Source organism: Paralichthys olivaceus, chromosome 6 (assembly GCF_024713975.1).
Source record: "Paralichthys olivaceus isolate ysfri-2021 chromosome 6, ASM2471397v2, whole genome shotgun sequence".
Lineage (NCBI taxonomy): Eukaryota > Metazoa > Chordata > Actinopteri > Pleuronectiformes > Paralichthyidae > Paralichthys > Paralichthys olivaceus.
The window spans coordinates 4,131,707-4,155,919 of NC_091098.1; the positions used below are offsets into that span (position 1 = coordinate 4,131,707).

General features: G+C 40.9%; 1 protein-coding gene across 6 annotated transcripts in view; it reads right to left on the reverse strand.

Annotated features, from left to right (window-relative positions):
- atp2b3b (ATPase plasma membrane Ca2+ transporting 3b) overlaps positions 1 to 24,213 on the reverse strand; it is a 46,647-nt gene that overhangs the window by 14,407 nt on the left and 8,027 nt on the right. For 4 of the 6 annotated variants that reach the window (XM_020089417.2, XM_020089418.2, XM_069527007.1 and 1 more), the window contains exons 3-24: positions 22,654 to 22,851; positions 20,607 to 20,864; positions 18,907 to 19,032; positions 17,686 to 17,811; positions 15,938 to 15,994; positions 15,552 to 15,593; positions 14,633 to 14,797; positions 14,257 to 14,328; positions 13,513 to 13,655; positions 13,132 to 13,264; positions 10,454 to 10,563; positions 10,182 to 10,316; positions 9,438 to 9,544; positions 9,065 to 9,140; positions 6,464 to 6,622; positions 6,151 to 6,330; positions 5,618 to 5,705; positions 5,379 to 5,485; positions 4,755 to 4,946; positions 3,396 to 3,609; positions 2,899 to 3,110; positions 26 to 133 (exon numbers count right to left, since the gene is read on the reverse strand). In XM_020089417.2, the coding sequence (XP_019944976.2) occupies positions 26 to 133; positions 2,899 to 3,110; positions 3,396 to 3,609; positions 4,755 to 4,946; positions 5,379 to 5,485; positions 5,618 to 5,705; positions 6,151 to 6,330; positions 6,464 to 6,622; positions 9,065 to 9,140; positions 9,438 to 9,544; positions 10,182 to 10,316; positions 10,454 to 10,563; positions 13,132 to 13,264; positions 13,513 to 13,655; positions 14,257 to 14,328; positions 14,633 to 14,797; positions 15,552 to 15,593; positions 15,938 to 15,994; positions 17,686 to 17,811; positions 18,907 to 19,032; positions 20,607 to 20,864; positions 22,654 to 22,851 (3,008 nt within the window). The remainder of the gene's footprint in view (positions 1 to 25; positions 134 to 2,898; positions 3,111 to 3,395; positions 3,610 to 4,754; positions 4,947 to 5,378; positions 5,486 to 5,617; positions 5,706 to 6,150; positions 6,331 to 6,463; positions 6,623 to 9,064; positions 9,141 to 9,437; positions 9,545 to 10,181; positions 10,317 to 10,453; positions 10,564 to 13,131; positions 13,265 to 13,512; positions 13,656 to 14,256; positions 14,329 to 14,632; positions 14,798 to 15,551; positions 15,594 to 15,937; positions 15,995 to 17,685; positions 17,812 to 18,906; positions 19,033 to 20,606; positions 20,865 to 22,653; positions 22,852 to 24,213) is intronic. The other 2 variants (XM_020089421.2, XM_020089423.2) reach the window with 1 other exon arrangement.

The following is a 24,213-nucleotide window of genomic DNA, read 5'->3' on the forward strand; positions in this document are numbered from 1 at the left end:
CTCAGTGGACTGCAGAGCTGCTTACCTGTCCCCAGAGCAGCTCTCCAACTCCCACGAAAAGACACCAGAGCCACTGCTCGATGTTGAGAGGGGCGCAGCTGAAGGGCTTCCCTCCCCACTGCACAATCACAATCTGCAGCAGAAACACAGGGAGTTATGTCATTATTGTCACATGCAAACACAGTAGAGAGAGAGAGAGAGCGGGGAGAGAGGCGCTGAAGGAATCTCGTGCAGTTGTGCTGTGAAAAAAGGTTTTTACCAATTTAAGGAAAGTGTCGATCGTTATGTGGTGATCAGTGTTGATATTGTGGCAGTGGTTACAAACAAATCAACGAGAAGAGAAAAAATATGTTTGTTCATAGGGAAACTGCAGCGACTCAGCCTAGTAGTCCTTCATGTGGCCCCCACACTGTTAAAAGAATGTGGACACAGGTGAGAAACCACCACTGCACCATCTACCTCTGCTGCGCCGGCCACATCTACCTGCTAATTCCACAAACATCTGTCTGTCTGTATGTGAAATGTATGTCTAACAAACTACATCTAATCGGCTTCACATTTGGCATGTCTATCATAAATTGCCCAAGGCAGTGCAGTACTGAGTTTGGTCCTTAATGGCAGTTTGTCTTCATAGTAAAAGCACAACATTCAACAAGTCTATTGTGCAGAGTGAAGTAAGAAAACACCCTACTAGCTGGTTTATCTGAAGTAAAGTGTAGTCAATGTTTTTAATAAAATTAAACTGAATATGCTTTATAACATTTCAAGTGTGTGGTTTATTTATAAGTTTGAATAATTTACTGAACTGATATTATTCTTTCATACATTACATGTCTGCTTTTTCAAACAATAAAAAGGGACACTATATAGAACTGTTTGAGGAGGACTAGTAATAATTCTGAAGTATCTCTGAAGCATTAACACAGGACAAGAGAACAGAACATTCCGAACACACAGGTACTACACTTGTTCTATATTAAAAAACACACCAGGACATGTCGACACCTCCTCTCAACATTTGTCATACTGATCAAATCTGTTCACCAGGAAATGCAGCAGAACTGCTCTCACGCCGTAGTGTTGCTGTAATTACTGAAAGTGAATTCAGAGTATTCTCGGCTAGGAACACATGGCTCATCCTCTCGGCTAATACTACTGAGTAAATCACACATTACTGTAAGTGAATTCATAGAGCTATAGGATTGTTTTCATCCTGTGTCTCTAACACAGACCACAGTGACACTGTGATCCTGTAGGTCTATTTGTTTCAGTGGATGTAGTGACAGCATTTTAAATAGCAACATGATCATTCACACCAGGAACAAGGCTTATCGGAGGGACACTGTCATCTTGACACCGAACTGCACAGTCATAAATCTGAGTGGGACTACTATACAGTGTATCATATGTAGTACAGTAATAGTATCTTTCTGCAGGGAGGAGGGATCACTTATCTTTCCCTCTCCCTTTTACCTTTCTCAAGCTGCTTCCAGACTTCAGCTCTCTCATCTCTTCTTTTCCTCTCAGCTGCCTCTGTGTCTCCCTCACACTCCAGATCACTGCCATACCCCTCCAGCTGTCTTTCTTTTCTTGTTTCTCCCTAGAGTACCACCCAGCACTGAAGAGCTTTGGAATATATCCGTCTTCTTCGCTTTCCCTCCATCTCCCGCTCTGTCATTGTTTGCTCGTCTGTGTTTTTGTGTACACACAGTTCTCTGCTCAGTGAAGTGAGCTCATGTGGCTGAGAAAATGATGAAAAAGAACGCCTGAACATTAACCATCATGTTACATTACATTACATCTGCCTAGATATCTATCTATCTATCTATCTATCTATCATCCATCCATCTTAGTAGATATTGTAATATCTACAAATTATACTTTAATCAAAAACCCAGACTGAAGGGGTAGGGTTTACTTTTAGAGATTTAGACACTGCCCTCAGGTCCTCAGGCAGACTCATCCTGCACCGTGGATCTAAAGGGCCATACTGGTTCATAAAGGGAGTTCTACAATCAATAGGGAAATTGAAAGGCAACTGATGTCAGGCCTTTATCACAGGTTTAATGAGCTTTCTGGTCCTGGTCAGCACTCAGGCCACAGCTGGATGGAGCAGAGCATTTCAGTAGGGAAGCCTGCTTCATATATAAGTGTGTCACTCAGAAAGACAAACAGTGACAGATAGACAATGAACACACCAGTGTTTTTTGCTTGTTGGATTAAGTGCAAAGGGAATAACATTTTTTGACTAACTTCTTTCGCTGAGAGAAAATCTGACACATCAAACTATAAATGAGAACAGTCTGGACTGCGAGTGTGTTGTGTGCAGGGCGGGTAGTGCCCCACATGTGATGTTTCTTGGAGTAACAAAATGGCTGAGAAGGACTACTACGGTCTACTACAACATCTCTGCCACATATAGTTACTTTACAAATTACAAAATACGTTTTTATTAAATTTCCTATTAATACAAATGTATTAACTATTGAAGTCATAGTAACTGGTGCTGCTGCATTCTACTGAAGCTGGTTTCTAACATTCCCTCGATATTTATAATTGGCATATTGGAAACACCTCTAAATATCATGCAGTCCAGTTTAATACCCCTGCAAACTACAAGCTCTATTATAAACATGTAGGGAAATGTATCTCTGTCTGGTAGTGTGGATCAAAACTTGATCTGAGATCAATTTAATTGTATTGCAGACAACAATAATTTAGTCAACAACTGAAAAATCCAGCGCAAAGTGCTCAGTCACTTTCAGTGAAGTACAACTCATTTTTTGAAGATAGAACTCAGGGTGCATGCTGTAATCAGAACCTCTCTGTCCCTGGTCAGACCACTCGGCTCAGAACATTCCAGACCTCAGAGGAAACATTAAAAGTTATTAACCTCACCTGCACAGCGAATGTCCCCAGAACAATGGAACAGAAGATGGGGTTGGCGAATATGCCATCAAAGACGTTTCTCTCTCCATGGATCTTGCGAGCATTGATCTCGTTGAACAGCTGCATGAGGACGAAGGTGTTGAAAATGATGGTGTAGTGCTCAGAGGGAGGGGAGTGGAGCGGAGCGTTGCGGCCACTGTCGATGTTGAACATGCGCTCGCCTGGATGGTGAAAAAGGAGGAAGAGGGGCCGCAAGATGTGAGAATCTGCTGTTGTTCATTGTTTTGATCTGCTGCAGGGAAAATAAGCTTCTCGACACTTAACATTTTTAAAACAAAACAATGTGTGTGCATGTGTGTTTGCATGTTTGTGTGTGTATGTGTGTAGTGTGAGTGCATGTGTATGTGCACACGTGTTTTTGTGCAGGCATACGTGTGTGTGTGTATGTGTGTGTGTGTGTGCGTGCATGTGTCTGAGTGTGTGTGAGCGTGTATGTGTGTGTGCACCTATGAACAGCAGGGTAAAGATGATGACCAGCTGGTACACTCCATGGCCCAGGATGTTCTTCATCATGGTCAGTGAGATGAGTGGGTTGTTACGTCCGTAGGGTTTCCGTAGCAACAGGGCCTCGGTGGGGGGCTCGGTGGCCAGGGCCAGAGAAGCGAATGTGTCCATGATCAGATTCACCCACAGCATCTGCACTGCCTTCAGAGGAGAGTCCTGCAGAGAGGTTTACATCCAGAGAACTGTGTCACCAACCTCGTTCAGATGAGTCAGACTTCCCACTACCACTGACATGAAGACTCTGACTCCAAACAATAACAACCTGTCAAAATGACCAACTTTAGTCTACTGTTTCAGTTTGTTTATTTATCAGTCAGGTTATGCAAAGAACAACATAAGTTTGTTTAACTTGTGTAACTTATTTTCATCTCTACTCCAAAAGGTTATGATCTGTTGATACAGGGTCAGCTCTACTGTGGTCATGTACCTAATGCTTCTCCATTGCACCTGTTGTCACTTTCATTTACAACAAAGCAGGTGAAATAGATTCATTATCACTTGTGCTTCCTAAATGCACAGATAATACCACTGAACTTTTAAGGACTGTGGGTTAGGGTTAGTGTATTTTCCCACTCAGTTGTATTATGGTTTGACTGATATCATGTGAATGTAGTAGGATTATCTTCATTTTGTATCATCGCACGGTTTAGACTAACGTTCTCATCGATGAAATAGAACGCATTGTACTATAGGTTAGTCAGCAGAAAGTAAAGTGCATGTTAACGACACCATTTGTTCCACATTTCATGAGCAAGGGCCACGCCCCAAACTAATGTATATGAGATTTAAAGGTTGGATGGAAATTGATGCATTTGGTGTTGAGCAGAAATTAATGGATATTCTCATAGCCTTGTCTGGGAGGATGCACTGGTGACGAGGAGGAGGGAGACACAGCGGGGTCCTGCCTTCTGCTCTTTTTAAAATTTTGTTGAGATTCTTTTGCCAGTTTCATGAACATTTGTCTATCATACTTTTATTTATAATAGCAATACATACATACATTATTATTTCTTGTGTAGGTGGATATTCTATTTGTCCATGTGTCAGTGTGTCTCTGCTGACATTAGTTGGTGAAAACTTGCATAAAAAGCATTTTAACGGTTGCTTTGTCTGAGCAGATACAGAATGAGTGACGTTAACAGAAGTGACATCGGTGTGTCTGTTAAGATATATATATATATATATTATATATATATATTATATATATATATATATATATATGTGTGTGTGTGCGTGAGTGTGTGTGTGTGGGGGGGGTACATGTGTGTCAGCATGTATGTTTTATTAATAGATCTGTCTACCTGAGTGATGCAGGCCCCAGTGAAGGCCACTATGACAGCCACTACATTGACCGTGAGCTGGAACTGCAGGAACTTGGAAATGCTATCGTAGACATTTCGTCCCCACATCACCGCCTTGACAATGCTGCTGAAGTTGTCATCCGTCAGGATGATGTCAGACGCCTCTTTCGCTACGTCTGTCCCGGCGATACCCTGACAGAGATTGAGAAAGAGTGAGGAGGGGGAGGCAGACACCCGAGATAGGATTCATGCAAGCATTCAAGCATTCAAATTATTTTTGAGTGCTACTGTCCTTCCTCCAAGTGCTACCACTTCTGTGGCCAATATCAAATGGACACTAGTACAAAAGTACAAATAGTGGATTTTCATTACATCTATTTTTTTTCTTTCATCAGAAAAATCTATAATCTAAATATACTTGAACATATGAAAACTCCTAACTCCTGGTTGTAAACATAGTAGAATATGAATATGAATAACACATTAATTGTTTCAAGGGAGAATTTGATCCATAAAATGGAACTGCATACTGTTTCTATGTGAGAACTATAGCACCTGAATGAGTAGCTACAAAGGGATTTTAACACCAAATAAACATCACTGGTGAATAATGTGTCAGGTTACCATGGCAAAGCCCACATCGGCCTTCTTCAAAGCTGGTCCGTCATTAGTTCCATCTCCTGTTACTGCTACAACCTGCCTCTGTTCTAAGACCGTGCTGTCAATGATGCCTGCACACAGACAGAGAAGGACAGATAAGCTCTGTGTGTGTGTGTGTGTGTGTGTGTGTGTGTGTGTGTGTGTGTGTGTGAGAAAAAACCTCTCTGCACGTGTGTGTTTGGGTTCATAAACCTGAGACTCACCTTTAACCAGTGTGTGTTTGTCTGTTGGCGAGGATCGAGCCAACACGCGGAGTTTGGGCCAGATTTTGTCGATACGTTCCTGTTCGATCTGTCAGTCAGACAGAGAGGACAGTGGGAAAGAGTGTGTGATGATGAATAGACAATAGAATATGTATTAACTCCTCCCATCTCTCACTAGGTGTCACTGTTGATCCAGAGGCAGATCTGACACAGGTGTGATGGAGGAAACAGAAGAAGACACATGGGGAAATTGGCTATCATGAAGAGTTCTCTTACAATCATTTAGCTGGAACAATTATGAAAAACATTTCGGAAGTGAGCCTCTTTTTAGACTATGTGTGACATAATAAATAAGAGCTATCAGCCCAGAAGCTTACTTCAACTGTACACATCTTATTGACAGCAGATATATCGAGACTAGATCAAAACGGTCCGTTTTAGTCCCATCTATTTTTAGCTCATTTTCATTTTGTGCAGTGAGCAGTTTTATTTAGATGCTCTTTAAGTTTAACCCGACACAGACCCCAGCTCACCTCTCCCTTCTCATTCCTGATTCGTCGGTTGAAGTCTTTGCCCTCTATACAGATAAAGTCATCCCCGGGGTGGATGATGCCACATTTCGCAGCAATGGCCCGGGCTGTGTTAATGTTATCACCAGTCACCATTCGCACCGTAATGCCTGCACGCTGACACTTGCGGATGGCCTCTGGCACCTTAGAGGGACATGCAAAGTTGTTCAGCACACACATCCTCAAAATACAGGTAAGAATGAAATATTACGAATCATAAAAACTCACAGTACAAGCTTGACTATAACTTAATGACACAGACTCCACAGGACCCTACCTCAGGCCGCACAGGGTCCTCGATCCCAACCACCGTGATGCAGGTCAGCTCTGTCACTATTTCTGCCTCGTTTTCCCAGTCTGGCTCCGGGTTGGACGGCAGGTCACGGTATGCAATGCAGATGGTCCTCAAACCCTCACATGCCATTGGCTCAATCACCTATTAATCAATCAGTATTTCTGGTATGAAAACAGGGCGGCAACATTTCACCCGTTTCACCATCGCACCACAAACTGCATCATTTACTGCTCATGTGATTTACTTTCCAATATCCGGTGAATATCATATATCATTCATCATCATCATATCATAATCACCTGTACGCAGTTTGAGGTTTATTCAATCATGGACGAGATCCCTGTAAGTCAATGATTTGATAACTGATCATCACAGTGATTTTATCTGTATCACTGAAACCTGCTCGCAGAAAAATATTCAATACTCATATTAACTCTCACAGACGATTTACACTCCACAGGGTCGCAGGGGGGACGGAGCCAATCCCAGCTCATATTGGAAGAGAGGTGGTGTACACCCTGGAGTGGTCTCCAGCGAATCACAGGGCCAATATACAGAGACACAGAACTGTTCACTCTCACATTCACATACAGTCAATTTAGAGTCTTTTTTCTGTGGGAGGAAGCTAAAGGTAACCCACACACGGACCAAACTGCAAACCCCACACAGGGAGCCCACGGCCGAACCAGGATTTGTACCGAGAACCTTTTTGCTTTGAGGCAACAGTTCTTATCACCGCACCACTGTACACTCAAGCTAGAAAACACAGAAAACAGTTCTTCTAATGACTATATCATCATCCACCTGCCCCTTACTAAGACTTTTTATCTACTTAGCACTTAACACAGCCATTTCAGATTTCAACATTCATACTTCTGCATGAAAGCAACCATTAGACTCATTTTGCTTCATTAAACATGTATATGAACAAACTCAGTGTTTTAATCACAGTCTCACTCTTGGTCTGACATACGGCTTAGAAACTGATCAGTAATCAACATTTTGACAAAACGTTGACAGATTCCATTTCAGTCTGTGTAATATTGTAAATGTAAGGAGGGAATTCCATTCTTATTTGCTATCATTTGTCATTTTTGCTATTAATATTGTCAATATAATAATCAGAACCCTCTCAAAGGAGAAGAAGTAGAGATAAAAGGATGGAAATTAACAATTTGATATTGTTTGAATAAAACAGTAGATACAACTGTCCCAAGCCCATCTCTCTACTCCCTCCCCGTTTCTCCTATCCCCCATTTCTTTCCTTTCAACCCAACCAATTAGAGCAGACCCCCTTACAGCCTGAGTCTGGTTCTGTTAAAAGGGAGTTTTTTCTCTGAGAACTGTTGTGTTTCTCTATATAGTATTCTAAGGTCTCGACCTTACTCTTTAAAGAGCCTTGAGATAATGTATGTATGTTGCTGCTAAGCACACATAGAAGTGAAACTGAATTGAATTGTGTGCTGACCTTATGAGTACCTTTGAATACTCTGCGTCACAGCTGTAGGGAAAAGACCCCCAGCCCAGTGCAAACAGCAGAGGGAGGACTGTGTGATGTAAAGAAGAGGTGACATAAAGCTGCCACAGTGCAAACTGAACAAGTGAGCCGGAATAAAGTTGTGTAAGGAGGAGAGTTATTTTTCTCACGGCAAAAGCTGTGTTCATCATGAGCCAAATTTAGGTCAGTCGGCCTGTCAGTCAGAGGAAAAACTGCTCGCTTAGCCAGCACACGCTAATATAAGTGGTGCAAATACATGTTTTAGAGCAAAATACTGTAGTTATACGCTTTATGTACATCACGTTTGGAACATTTATTGTCACTGACACAAGGGAAACTAGTCTGGCTCTATTCAAAGCTCAGAGGTACACAGATGAAATGGATCAAATTAAAACTAGCAATAGCAATGAACCTATAGAGAGGGATCAGCTGAAAGTAAAGCTTCCCTCAGTTTAACAGTGAGTTTCTGCTCATTGTTAAATTCTAAAACTTTACTCTGATGGTTCACTCTCAGCGCTCTCAGGCAGACAGCTGCTTTCAGAGGAAAAGCTATAAAAGGCCACTGTTCACTACCTGCTCAGCAGCACACAGCAGACAGACATAGTCAGAGAGCAGCTGGTGAACACAGAGGAGCATATAGCAGCTAAAGAGACACATATTTCCCCCAGGAGTCGGTAGAGACCAAAAACAGTTAAAAGAGACAAAATACTCTACATAGAGTACAGTGCATGTTATATAAATATTTTTTATCCAAGCAAAAAGCCAAGTTGTTTTCCAAGTTCAACCTTACATCATCCAGACAGACAAAGTGTCATCAATATCATCTAACTGGCAGCAAGGGTATTTCCAGAATTGTCAAACTATTACTTAAAGTAATCTTTTTTTTTTTACAATTTTTTAGTGACTGCAAAGAGCTAGTAGGAAATAAGGAGTAGAGAGATATTGAAGATGACAAGAAAGGTCAATGGCTCAGAGGACATAGTGATGTAATGGTCAGTGTCCTTAAATCCTCTCCCAACAAAATGAATCCTACGGAAGATACTAGTCTGCACATAAAGCCAGAGCTTTATACGATCAAGTCTCACCTGTTTGACCATTTCATCCCTGTCGCGTGGTCGGAAACTATGCTGTTCTCCGTTGGGATCTAAGACATAGGAACACCTGCGAAGAGACAAGGGATAGAAAACACCGAAAAAATCACGAGGATGCTCCAAGAGCTCAACATGTTGAAGAAAGTGAACAAGAAATTCCTGGATTGACCCGTTTATCTGGATCCGCACTGATTGAATGGGTTTTTGGCCCCACCCCTCAACAAAATTTCATGAAAATCTGTTCAATAGTATGTGTAATCCTGCGAACTAACAAACGAAAACAAACCATCAAAGGGTTAAAATGTTTGTCTCATGATCTCATGTCTTACTCCTCTGTCCACCTCCTTCAACCTCCCACGACACTCACTTCTTTAGCATAATTTCAGAAGCTCCTTTGCTGTACAGGCGGAATGAACCATCCGGCAACTTGATCACTGTGCTCATGGATTTACGCACCGAGTTGAATGTGTAAACCTAAGAGAGAGAGAGAGAGAGTGATGATGAACTCTTGGAGTTGATTGGTCATAGGTCAACGTCAACAAAACTACGATCAGAAAAAAAAAAGATCAGAAAAGTATTCCCCATCATATGAAAATGTCATCATGCTGTGTTCAGTTGTCCCTGCCTCCCTTGTGTATATAGTAGCTGTGTTTCACTTTTTCTTTGTCAGGTGTACTTTCAGTTTTGCTCTCATACTTTGTTATTTTGCAGACTGCTACAGAACACTGGTTGCCTGTTTATTCACGTTTTATTAATGTCCAAAGTATAACGTCTCCAAATCGTACAAAATTTGACACTGCACTTCGCTGGGCCAATAACAATACACATACCAAGTGTGAGGCTGATAAGATAAAATGTTTGCCAGATACACATACATACAGACGTTTGTAGAATTAATGGGGAGATGGTTCATGTATGTAAATCCAAGAAATATCAATATATTATAGAATTATATCTTAGAAACCTGGCGTGGCTCTGAATTGAGTATGGATCACCTCAGGGTTCATATATGAGCATGATCATTAAAGAGATATGGATCATGTGCAAGTTCGAAAACTGTGATGAAGCCCCTCGTTAAGGTGGTAGTGTGATGTTGTGCGTGGCTCCTCACCTTGTACAGTCTCTCCTCGGGGATCTGCTCTCTGACAGTGGCGTAGTCCCGCTGAAGGTCCAATACAAATCCCAGCAGGCCACACTCCGTCTTGTTGCCCACCTGCTTGGCCAGACCCCCCTCCACATCAGGTGGCTGATAGAGAGTAGGATTAAAGCGAAGTCAATCAAAGAGGACAATGGTAGGGTCAAGGAGGAAAAAGGAGAAATAATAAATAAATACAAAAATGATTTCCTATGAAACTAGGCCATCTCTGTCAGTGCATGACTCACCAAGATCTTGGAGGTGTAGGCGCTATTGATGGCGATAGCATTGACTAACAGGTCCAGTGTGCGGGGGTTGAGCTGTCCAGGGTCCGGGATCACACGGTGGTGCACATCACCTGGGCAACAACAATTTAATCTTAATACATGTGATTATTAATCTGTGCACATTTAACATACATCTGAGACAACTGAAACATAACCCTGTTATCTTTGAGTCCAATCAACAACTGATCAAATGTTGAAGAAGTTCCCTCAAGCAGTCATGAGATATCACATTCAAGACGCCAATGACATGTTTTCTGAAGCCTGTGACCTTGACCTTTGACCTAGGTAGGTAACTAAGATCTTCCTTGTCACAGGAACATTGAGTGGCCCGACCATGAGGAGCACAAATAATGCCCTGGGGAAATATCCTATGATGACATCATTGAGGACTTTGTCTCAATAAAGTGATGAAGAGGAATATTTTGATCAGTGGCGGTTGGTCAATAGAGGGCGCTAGGGAGCCACCCTCCCTTGTGGAGAGTGTTTTATTTATTTTTTATTTGTTTTTATAAAAAGAAATCTAACATGAGCTATGATAAATTATTTAAGTATTTATGTGTTTAAATTTCATAATAACGTGTGTTGTATAACCTATGACTAAATATGTTCAGTGGAAATGTGTGGGAAACGAGTGTTCGGGCACACAGTCAGTTCATGGGCGCTGGAAAGGTTGCCCATAAAGCAGAGACGAGTAGCCAATAAGGGACTGTTGCTGCCCAAAAATAATGCCCGGAAGGATGATTCTGATAGCGCCCCAAGCCCGGTCCCTCAGTGTACCTGCGACAATGACGGCCACAGGTACGCACGAAACAGCATCCGCCCACCAAATTCGGTACAATCTCTTCTCCAACCTCCATTTGAGAGGAGAACTTTTGTTGAAAAAATGCAAATTAAAGAAATTGGACCAGATTCACCTGATATTAGAATCAGCCCACAAGCCAGCGACTAAGGTAAAACGTACACCCGAGGACTTTCCTGTAACTGGTGCAGCAGAAAGGTGTGGCTAGCAGGATGTATAGAGTATGAGTCATAAGATATATTATTTTGTCTTAATAGTGTTTGTTAACAGCACTGTATATGTTTCAGGAATGTGTACTTAGTAAACACTAGTGACTTGACTCAGTCTGTAGTCTAATGATGCATACTCTACTTACTGTCTGAGCACAAGAGCAACAACTATTAATATCTTACTTATAATATATAATATTTTTCACCAGCCACCGCTAATTTTGTTCGTAAGATTTAAAGAAACATTCAAATGTTTACACACTTAGTAAAATGTGAGATTGTATGGCAAAAGTTCATATGTGTAAAGGACTGCTTAACTTACTTAGGGACATACTGTCTCGATTTTATCCAGACAGTCCAGATAGAGTATACTGATGCTGAATATGCCCAGTCTGTAGAGGGAACCTAAGTTAATCATCTCTAAGATTCTAAAGAAAATACTCTGTTCAATAAATATTGTTTGTTTATGCCTCTGACAGGATATGGAGCAAACTGTGTGCTACTATGTGGCAGAGGCAAATGGTTTACATGGCGCATGTGCCTTTAAGTAGAATTTTGCTTAGGGCCCCAGGGAAATCAGAACCGGCTCTGACTATGACTATGACTATAACTATAATTATAACTATGACTATGACTATGACTATGACTATGACTATAACTATAACTACAACTATAACTATAACTATAACAAGACTCAGGAAAACAGGAAACATGGGAGCAAATACAAAAAAAAAAAAAATCTTAATCAAATACACTGAGAAAAGAGCAGTAGAGCAGTAGAGGGCTGAATTTGACCATGAATGGATGGAGATGGGTTTCCTACAATTCAACACTGCAGCAAATATAAATGTCATTTTAATTAGTATATATCACACAAATATAGAATTGTGCTTCATCTGCAAAGCAATACTAGTTAACAAAGCAATGTCACTCAGTGTGGGCCTGTATACAACACAGAACCAGGCCAAGAATGTATTTTAAAGAAATGCAGTTGTCAGTGCTAAGTATTTATTCAGGCTGACAAGGAACTGTTTTCCAAGAATGATTCGTCAAAAGACACCCACACGTTACACAAATGTCTACATTAATCTAATCCAATGGTTTGCACACTTTTAAAAAACCTAAAACATAACATTCATAGGGACTTTTTTCATTGTATCCCCAGCAACCCCAGCTTCTTTATGCTTGTTACATGCATTTATATATGTAAGTAATGCTGATGTCATATTTGTGACTATTTCAACTAATATTAAATGAAACCATATGTGTATGTTAGATTTAATTTTGTTTAGAAAATTCTAGAGCTAAAGATGCATTTTGTTTTGAAATTGTGTATTTTTGTCCCATTTAGTTTGAATACCTCTAATATAAAATGTGTTGTACTTAATGCATTTTCCCAGAATTTTTTTGTTTGAATATAGATATTACAATAAAAAGGAAATTACAAAAACCTTGCAGCAACTGTTCTCTGTTTTTAAAGTTCACCAGGGTACCACAGCCCCCACTTATCGGAATAACAGTAAGGTAAAATGATGACACATGATTTTGGATTTCCTTAATGACCCATCCAATGCAGCGAGGCTGATTATTAAAAACAGGCTTCATTTATTTATTTATTTATTTTTGCTCACCTATGAAACTCTGCACCACAGTCATGCGGTTGGTGGTCAGGGTGCCGGTCTTGTCCGAGCAGATGGCCGTGGCGTTGCCCATGGTCTCGCACGCATCCAGGTGGCGTACAAGGTTGTTGTCCTTCATCATTTTCTACAAGTCACAGGAAACAGTGGTGAAGAGAAGGATGGAAGGAGCACTCTGATACTTCAGAAACAGATTCACGCAGGATTTCAGTTCCAGTCGTTGAACTGCTGTACAGACTTCAAATTTTCAGAACAGGAGCTATTTTGCCTCCGTTGTGTAATTGTGCATTTGTTACAATGCTAAGACAGCCAATAGCTCTTTTATTTCCATTTGATAAGTATCCACTGTCCAGTCCTGTAGACTGTTGGGTCTACCTTGACAGAGTAAGCCAAAGAAATGGTGACAGCGAGCGGTAAGCCCTCTGGGACAGCCACCACCAGCACAGTGACTCCAATGATGAAGAACTTGACAAAGTACTGGACGTAGACCGGAGTACACTCTGTCAACCAAACCCGACCTGCAATACACACCACGTCACACATTAGTGCCACAAATAGCCTAATAGCCTTTTTGTAATTCAAATTGTATTCATATTTTGTGCAGCAAAACATATAGCAGAAACACTACTGATCATTTACACAGTGGAGGTAACATTAAATAAAACCCTAGACACTAAGGATATATAACCATTAATTAACATGTATAAAATGTATTTAGATGTGTTCTTCATCATTCCATTAATCCTTTCTTTTCCCGAGGACTTCTGGAATTCAAAATAGAGAATTTGCTGTTTGTTTTATTAGGTATCATTGTTTTGTAACAGGGGGTGATCCTAGTAACATGCCCAGATCTTCTGCAAGTATGTGCCCAGCTCCTTTTTACACTTCCAACATTAATTGTTATCAGCAAGTCCCATTTAATAAGGTGTAATTGGTGTCCAGTGATATCTGTTTTTATATGATTATGATTTTATATTGGATACATTTTACGTTTGCTATAATATCTGACCACAGGTCCTTCCATAAAGACTGAGTAATCGTCACCAAAAGTAAAGATTAAAAGTATAACCTGTGCAGAAATGAGAATTATGTTTGTTGGTAATTTGTGTTCACACAGACCTTCAACGACAAACGTGTTGATGACAAAGTAGAGCACCAGAATGATGACAGTGATGGCTGACATCACCAAACCTGCAGGGAGATAAATACAGGAGAAATGTTGTCAATTCAACTCAATCAGTCTGTTTTTATTTTAAGTGTGAAGTAAGGTTTTCCCAATAAACAACACAGTGTGTCAAAATTCACCTTAGTGAAGTTTATACAGCAGAATCTGAGAATATCACCCTTGACATATCTGTTACATCTTCTTTTAGTTAGCAGTAATAAACAACCATTCTAAGTATGAGTCAAACAACTCTGCAATTCATTTCTCGGAGGAAAGTTGCTAAACTGATAAGAGTGTGAAACTTGCCCAGTGTCCTTATGAATACTTTACCTGCTTTGCCAATTTGAACAGCCAGTTTCGTGAGCTTGCCCTGCAACACACTCTTCTCCTTCTTTGGAACATTGGTCTTCTTCTTCTCTCTGTCCTCTACCTCGCCTCCCTCGGCACTCTTCAGGGGTTGCATCTCCATGGCAACACCCCCATCATGCTTCTTGGCTGAAACACAACATACATATATACGTTCTATTCAGCACCACACCTGAAGAAGAAGAAAGTTCATCCCATATCCACACACATACACACACACACACACACACACACACACACACACAAACAAACATCTTTTTTTGTCAAACTCTATGTCAGGACATTGAACCTGATGTATTCCTTTAGCCTTTGCCCTATCCTTAATGATCACACCTAAATGCCAAACTAATTATTAAATCTAATTATAACCCTAACCCTGAAACCAAGTCTTCACCCCTTTAAGCTAGGGTTGGTATCCTGGAAAAACTAGCAAGAGCTGGCTACACTTTGAAAAAATACAACTGATTCATCAAACCACCTTGTGAGTGGCATACACTGCAGTTCATATTCTACCCTGTGCCTTTTTGAATGTATACTTACATGTTGTGTACTTATATTTCACTTGAGGGAGTTTTTCCTCTCAACAGTCGCCTGTGCTTGCTCATTGTGGGAACTGTTGGGTTTCTCTATGTTAATATTGTCTTAAGGTCTTGACCTTTAAATGTAAAGTGCCTTGAGATAATGTAAATTATGAATTGGCGCTATATAAATAAAATTGAATTGAATTGAATTGAGTACTTATATGTTGTGTTACTTATATGTTTACACCAGGGGTCTGAGATGATTGTCATTTCAACCCCCTTTGAAGTTGTGATAACTGTTAAGACTGTCCTCACAACCACAGGCAGACGTGCACATTCACACACGCGTCACGAGTTCCTACCTTTGTTCTGATTGTTCTCCACAGCTCCATCAGGTTGTTTTCCTGAGAGGAGTACGAGAGTTAGAGAGAGGTAGAGAGGAAGATAAGGAGATAGGAAGAAGAAAGGCTATATGAAAATGTTGTGCTCATACAAGTGCATGAACATAAACAGTTCATAGTTCTGATCTTAGGACAGTCAAAGACACACTTCCAGAAACAGAGAACCACAAAGAAACAATACGAAAGGAAAGAGTGATAAATACACACACATCTTCATACACTGGGTTAGAGACTGAAAGACATTTGTCTGGGTACATGTCCATCATAGGTCACTTTACTGCACTGTAAACTGGGGTCCACTTATTGGCTGAGGAAAGGGGCGGGGCAGACAACTTTAGCTCACATACCATTGGTGACTGTGCTGTAACTGGCATCTGTAGAGATGAGCAACTGAGAACTGTCCTCTGTTTAGGGGAATGTGTGAGGAAGGAGGGTTTTGGGGGAGCATGAGAGGATTTGACAAAAAAGGGAACACAAAAGAGAGCAAAAAGGGAAGAATAAAAAAACGCAAATAGTGAATGTGTTTGTATGCATGACTGCATTGGTAGAATGTTTATAGATGACTGTATAGAATGAAAAAAACAAACTGAATATAACGTCAATTTCAAAATCAGAGACAGATCAGAGAGAAAAGTAAACAGCCCCACAGCAAACTCACATTGCATGAGGAAAAACTAACAAGTTATGGCATTTGTAGAAGTCTTATGAATAATGCAGTAACTCCAGTAAATGACTGTCTGAATGATCCAGCCCACAGAGGCTGCACTGAGCGCAACACATCCGAGTACACGACTACCAGTTTCTAAACAGACTGAGGAAAAAAAGAGACAGCAGTATTTCTTTCTTATATAGGCATCATCATCATCATCTAACTTGTTTCTTTCCATTTCTACAGTCCATGATGCCACAAATGTTTTCTAGTTTTGAATACGCCAACAATGCTACACACATTCCCATGCAGAAGTGAGAACTGCAGTGGTGGAAGCACGGATGAGTGCCCTGGTAATGATATTAACCTTAAGTGCTTCTGAAACTACATGTAGCCTCTGTTGTTGTCTGCAGCTGTGCTCCGACTGCAGGGGCTCTTCCAAAACAGATTTGAGCATAGACTAATGCTTCACGCACCGACCAACCAACACTCTTCTCTGAATCTCCCCTGCTCCCTGGCTCTCCCCCTGCTCTTTCAATAATTGATTCAATCTGCAGCCTCACTCTCTCTCTCACAGATTAAGGGAGGAAAGGAGAAACAGGGGGAGGGGGGGCATGGTGGAGACAGGAAAGTGAAAGAGGGCATAGGATTGGGGTAAACAAGAGAAACCTTGTGAGTGAAAAAATTGATGAGTGGGGGGGGGGCATGCGACGGCGTGACAGTGAGGGTGAAGAGAGGGAACAATGTGGAGAGAGAGATGGAGAGGATGAGGGCTAAATTATCTATGAGGTTAAACCGGTGTGTTTCCTGTTCAAGCTCCTTTCTGAAATCAGTTAGGCACCCAACTAACTGTACACACACACACACACACACACACACACACACACAGGCCTGCTGCAGTGTGTGAGTATGGCAGGATTGTGTGTCAGGGGAGCCCTGGGCACAGACAGGGAAAAGGCACCCCACCTCTCCAACATTCCCAGACTGTAAGAGACAAAACAAATACTAAGTGTCCCTCCACATGTCTTTGTGGTCATTTTGCATCATTTTGTGTCTCTCAGTCATTAGTCATTTCATGTATTGTCTGTAGTCATCTTGTGTTTCTTAATAATCTTTAAGCATCACTTCTGGTTGTTTTGCATGTCTTTGTATTAGTTTGTTATCTCTTGCTAATAATTACATTTATTTTCTGACAAGACATTTTAGGTCACTTCAAATGGAGGCCCCTGATCCCTTGGGCCCCTCTTCCTGTGCCCTTTCTATAATTCATCCATATGTGTGAGTACATGATAACTGACTCAAGAGCAGATGTATTCATCCATGGAGATATGGTCCGTGTATGAAAGAGGTTTTCGTCTATCTTCAACAAAAATCATGCTGTCGTTCATTCTTTATAGTGCAAATAACCATTTACGGCCTCAGCAACGGTTCAACTCGTCCACTTACCTTTCTTCTCCTTCCCCTCTTCTTCCATCTCTCCAGCACCAAGTAGGGTGAAGATAATGCCTGTCTGCGAGTTGACTCCAACAGCCGTCACCAGCATCCTGCCCGAGCCCTCCATCACGTGTGTACCTTCATGTCCAAAAAGATTACTGGTTTACACTTCATTAAAAAAAGAGGTAACCATGTCACTATTTTGGGCACCAGCCACACAAGCTACAGGAAAATGAAGACACAGCTGATGCCAAACAGTTATACCATGAACTCCTTCTGCAATTAGTGAATTCTTCCACTTGTTATTGGTTGTTTGGTCCTCATTTTTCCATAAAGAGTTTGTTAGAATACCTATTACAAAATACCAGGCTTTTCTAATCATGTTCAACAGTAACATCTGACTTTCACCAACAAAACTCAAACCAATGTTTTGTTAAAAAAAACTCATTAAATGTGACTTTATCTAATTATACAGTCAGTAAACAGTATATTACTGTTCAATTGTCTATGTTACAGAGATGTTGATTCAACTGTATGATCATTTTGGAGGATGGTGCTGCTGAACTGCATTGTGTTATGTTGACAGGTGTTGCTATTATTTTGTCCACCACATTTAAATAATTGAGGTCAGGCTAAACAACAGACAAACCTCTCTGTATTGTAAAAAAGAGCACAGAGAAACAGGACACATGACAAAGGTTTAATTTACATGACAAAATATTCAGTTATAAAGAAAACAGGAATCTGTATTTTCCATAAATCTGGCTATTTTTAAATCTCATCTCTATGCATTGCTTAAAACTTACATCCGGGTATATCCATGAGTACTTATACACATGGGAACCATTCATAAAAAATGTTAAGGCAGAAATATGTTAAAGCGGTTGTCTCATGTGCAAATATTCGTGAAGCATAATAAAACCTTCGATTGAAATATGTATTTCATTCATTTGTAAGAATCAGCATCAACACCTGATGGACATAAGATACAGTGATGTTCTGTGTTGTGTTGTGGGGTAGCATTACTTCCTCTTACTTTATCCACCCCTTGTACACACAGGAACTGGACAAAATACAACCCACAAATCTACCACTGATATGAACCAAGACAACTCTGCCCCAACAAAAATGGACCTTCAACCTCATTAACAGAAATTAGCAGGGGTCTAAGTGTGACGTTTGTATAATATTTTGTCTTAGCCATGATAACACAGAAAAGGCTAGAAAACCCACCTGAGAGCAGCATGGGGTCCTTTTCCACAGACTTGCGTACGTGGTCGGACTCTCCTGTCAGAGAGCTCTCATCTATCTTCAGGTCGTTGCCTTGGATCAGGATACCATCAGCTGGTAGCAGGTCGCCTGCACACAGACGTGCACAGATCAGAGTTTGATTTACCTCCTAGATTATGTCCTTTTGGGAAGAGTACGAAATGGTACATGGAATGCATTTATATTAGTACTCATCAGGTTATATCAGTACATGGGTGACTACCAAGGAGATTTATGTATCTTGTGGACATGTTAAGTAAAACACACATACATACCACCACATTTTAAAAGGAGAAAAGCAGTACTGGTAAACCAGGAATAGCCAACAGTTCAGGAAATCAGATTGTTAGCACAGAAGATGAAAGATGAAGATGAAAAAAGCATATAGGAGGAGAAAATCTTATTTTAGAATGAAGACTGGATTGTGTGTAACTTTACTAATTACACAGTATGCAGTATATGCTAATTGCAGTTTATCTCTTTTGTTTAATACACAAACAAATTAAAATTCAAAAACCTGTGACTTGAGCTAGCAACTCAGTGTAAGACCACAAGCTGTCATTTTTCCATTTCATTTGTGCACAAATTTAAAAGAAAAACTAATTTAACTGTTAAGCCGTTATCTTTGAACAAGTTCAGGCTAGCTGTTCAGTTAAGCACCTGCTGGCTCTGGCTTAATATCCAGTATGAGCAACCTATATGTATGAACATTCTCACATGACTGGCATCAAAAAAGAAGCATATTTACTAAAATGGCAAAAATAATGCGAAGCAGTGACAAGAGCCAGAAAAGACAAGTCAGCAAAAGCAGTTGGACATCTGACAAAGAGCTGATTTATCATTTTTGTGCAACACATTCAGTCAATACTCAAAACTCAGATGTAGAATGTTTTCAAAATCACACTCAATTCACTTTATGAAATTTCATTAATCTAGTTAGTAAGCTAATTAAATTATATATGAATTACTAATGATTATCAGTATCAACAGTTATATTGTTTATTTGTTGCAGAGATCCAGAGAAATGAGAAATATGCAGGTTTACCTACTCATCTTTCAAATTATCAAACATAAGATGGCAAACAAAAAATCTGGGAAGCAAATTTAGACAGCCAATACCTACCAGCACCAGAAAAAAATCAGAGCAGTGGCATCTCTCTCAAACGCCCTGTTCAGACCTGGTATTCACTTTTATCCTGAGAGATCTCATCACAGGTAGTCGGTGCAAAATGTTTCTGTTCACACCTAGCATCTACTGTATATGCAAATAAAACGTCAGTTGTGTCAAGACCAAATGATGTTGTTTCTACCCATTTTAAGTTTACAAATGTGTCTGATGTCACAGTTTGTGTGCGTCGGTTTGTGTGTAGGTGCGAGCAAGAGAGAGAAAAAAGCGAGCTGAGTCAGGAGGGCCTGAATGGTGCGCAGCTAAAAAGAAAGATTTTTACCAATTTAAGAAAGGTATCAATCAGTGTGTTGATCAGTGGTCACAAAAAAATCAACATATAGACATTGAGAATTGTAATATTAAGTCTAAGCTGTAGCAGGTCAGAAGACGTCAGCCAAGTAGACGGTCCTTCAACCAAAATGGATATATCAATGGTCAAATATTTTGTAAGTTGCTCCTTTTTTGATATAATAAACATTTGCAATTGTCTCCTTACCGTATTTGACCTGGGCCATGTCCCCCACCACCATGTCAGCCACCGGGATCTGGATGACATTTCCTTTCCGCACGACGGTGAACTTCTGCTCCTGCTCGATCCGACTCTGCAGACCGCGAAACTGCTTTTCTTTGGACCAGTCATTGAACGCCGTCACCAGGACGACGCACACAACAGACAGCAGGATGGCTGCACCCTCTATCCAGCCGGCGTCAGCCTCGCCTTCATCCTCTGCACCCCCTGACCCTTCCCCACATGCTGGAGAGTGGGAGGACAGCGGGAGATTTAGATATTTTATGGAGAACATGGCGACAGACACGATATCACAACTGAAGCAAATATTATTACATCAACAACAACTCAAACAACGAGTTTGTGTTTATCATCATTCCTTCAAAAAGATCGTAACATCTAGTACATGAGTACAAATACTTATGTTGCACGGCTCTGATGAAATGTGAGACGGTTGACTGTGTGGTATCAGAGAGAGCTTCAGGGTCCCATATTTCCTCTTTCCGTCCACTGAGCCCACTTCCTCTCATCATGACCCCTAACTGTGGTTGAACAGACCCAGAAAGCTGATGGCAACAAGCTGCTAATCCCTTTCAATTTTTATCTCACTGGCTTTCGTCTGTGTATTCGTTTCCTTTGATTTTGTGCTTTTATGTTTTATAACAGTGAAACTAATAAAAGTGATTGGATCATTACATAGCAGATCTTTCGGATTTAGTCGAACAACAACACGAATGAGAACAAAGTATTTGTGGATTGTTCCTCTCTGTTCTGGCTTTCCTGCCCTGAGGTGTCAAAGGTGAGATTACAGATATTTTCATGTAGGACTCATTAGGTCTTCTTCCTATTGTTTTTTCCACATTACTTTACTCATTAAAGCACTGTCGCATGACAAATTTAAGGAAAAACCAACGTCAAGTGTTTGTGTAAGTTGTTAGGACACCATGTGCTGCCAGAACAACATATCTGGATCTCTACCAGAGCGATGGAGCACCAGTCTGCCAAAAGATATTCATGCATTCGGTGTTTTTATGATGGTGAGGCGGGAGGCACAGTGTAACTTATCAGTCCAAAATCTCCCATAGTTCAATTAGATTTAGATCCGGTGACTGCAAAAGGCCACTGTTTTTTATATTCATCAAATCTTTCAGTGACCCCTCTTGGATAAGGGCACTGTCTCTCTCTCACTCTTGATTTTCCACAAATTTGTCAGGTTTTTCCTTTCATTTGTATTCATCTCTATCTTTAAATCAATACTCTATGACTTTAAATCGAAGAAATAACTATGTAACAAATAAAATTAATGATCTGTAAAATGCATTTTGTTCAGATCTCTGAATTTGCTCATTGACTTTATGACTCTTCTTTACTTGCTACTGTTATACTTTGTTTCATCATTAACCATTAACCCAGTGTTGCCATATTAAAAGTTCTTTAACACTAAAAACCCTCAATCGAATGCGCCAAGGTGTTACCTTTATACCCTTATTTAATCTGGTATCATAGCTGCAAATGTTAGGAGGCTGTGGCTCAGGATGTAGAGTGGGTTGTCCACTAACCAGAGCGAAGGTTTGATCCCTCTCCCCCATTCTGCATCCCAAAATGTCCTTGGATAAGACACTGAACTAAAATGGTAAAACTGTTAAATGCTTTGAGTGGTCATCAAGACTCGAAAAGCTTTACATAAATACAGACCATTTACCAAATATATATTGCTGTGTATCTGAGATAAGTTGCTGATCAGTTTGTTTAAATTATCTTAGTTCAAGGTCCAGAATTTGGTCAAACTCAAGGATAGGGGATTTGAGCAGATTTCACTAATGGCCACAGTGCTGAGCAAAACTTATTTTGATACTCTGTTTCATCATTCTCCCTGATCTTTAGTTCTCGCCTTGTTCTATGAAGCGTCTAAGGATCTTCCTACAATGCTAACTTCCACTATGTCTTATTCCTTTGCCCTTTTTTCACCAGCATACTTATGATAGGACGATACTTCATGCCCACCCCCACCCCAACCACACCCCGCCATCCTCACATTCGCTTTCCCTCCCGGGCGGCTGGTAGAGAGAGAGGCCGAGGGAGATGATGGCGGCGGCTTCCAAGATGATGAGCGTGACGTCCTGTAAGGCCTCCCACACAAGCTCCAAGAAAGTCTTGGCCTTTTTCGGCGGGATGAAGTTTTGACCGAACGCTTGGTGCCGACGCTCCAGGTCTGCCGGGTCCCCGCTGAGACCTGAGGTTGAGAGCAAATTTCTTCATGTTAAGCAGTGTCACAGAAAACCAATCTGCACATGCTCATGCATTCATAAAGTGAGTCATGGAGTTATGCAAGTGTATTTAAATGTAGTCGACACACACTGCTTCACACGTGCAAAATCAAGATTCACACCCAAACAAATACTAAAATCTATAAGACAAACTTTTTGCAAACTAGAATTTTTTTTAAATTTAATTAAGTTATTATTATCATCAGCCTCAGAACCATGTCCCTCTCATTTCCATCCTTGCTACAACATCTCCATCCTCACCCTCTTCTCCCATTCAACCTCACCCCTAAGTGATTCAGTTTCCATGGTGACCAGGATAGCAGGTCCAGGGCTTCCTGTCTCTAATAGGTTTCTGCCCAGCAACAGGTGATGTCATTCTTTAAGTGTAATAGGTTTGAGGGAGAGCTCTTTTTTTTCCATTTTTTTATTTTTTGTGATTGGCTGTTAGGGAGGAGGAACGACAATTTGTACACTGCGGTTGGCCAAGATTGGTGACTATCTTTGCGTCAGCCGTGTGTGTGTGTGTGTGTGTGTGTTTGTGTGTGCGACATCCTGGTCCAATTTGCTTGCTGCAGGAGTCATACTTAGCTCCCAGTGGTGCCGAAGAGTTGTGTAGCAATATGATGCTCAACAGGGTTCATGCCAAGACAAGGCAGAGAGAGAGAGGGAGAGAGAGCAAACAGGTGACCTTATGCTGAGTAATCATAGTGAGCTCTCCCCCCCTTTCATCAGTCCATCTCTCTCTCTCCCTCCCTTCTTTCTCATCCACTCATCTTTCCATCCATTCTATCCTTCCTCCTCTTTCTCTCCCACAGCCTCTTGGGTCTCTCTCGTCTCTTTTTCTTTTACTCCCTCTCTCAATCTCCCCTTGATGTGTCCTTGACAATGCGGCAAGCTGTTCTAGCTTTCCCTCCTCACCCCCCTCCTCCCCCATCACCACACACGCACTCTTTCTCTCACTCCCTCATTCTCATTCTCTCTCTGCTCAATGTGGATATAATGGTCTCATACTGCAGTGCTGGTGTATCCATATCTGTTTGCGAGTGTGTGTGTGTGTGTGTGTGTGTGTGTGTATGTGTGTGTGTGTGTGTGTGTGTGTGTGCGTGCGAGCGAAAAGAAAGAGAGAGCGAGAGAGATCCCACTCTGTATTGGTTCAACTGCCACTCTGGTCTGTGTATCATATTACAGATGATGATGTTCAACATCAGTTCTGTCATAATTTATGTGCATATGGTACAATTACACTGGTTTGTGTATCTATTTATGTAGTACTTTGTAGAAATATAGCAGAATTGCCCATTTCATGTTGCTCGTCTGTGATTACTTTT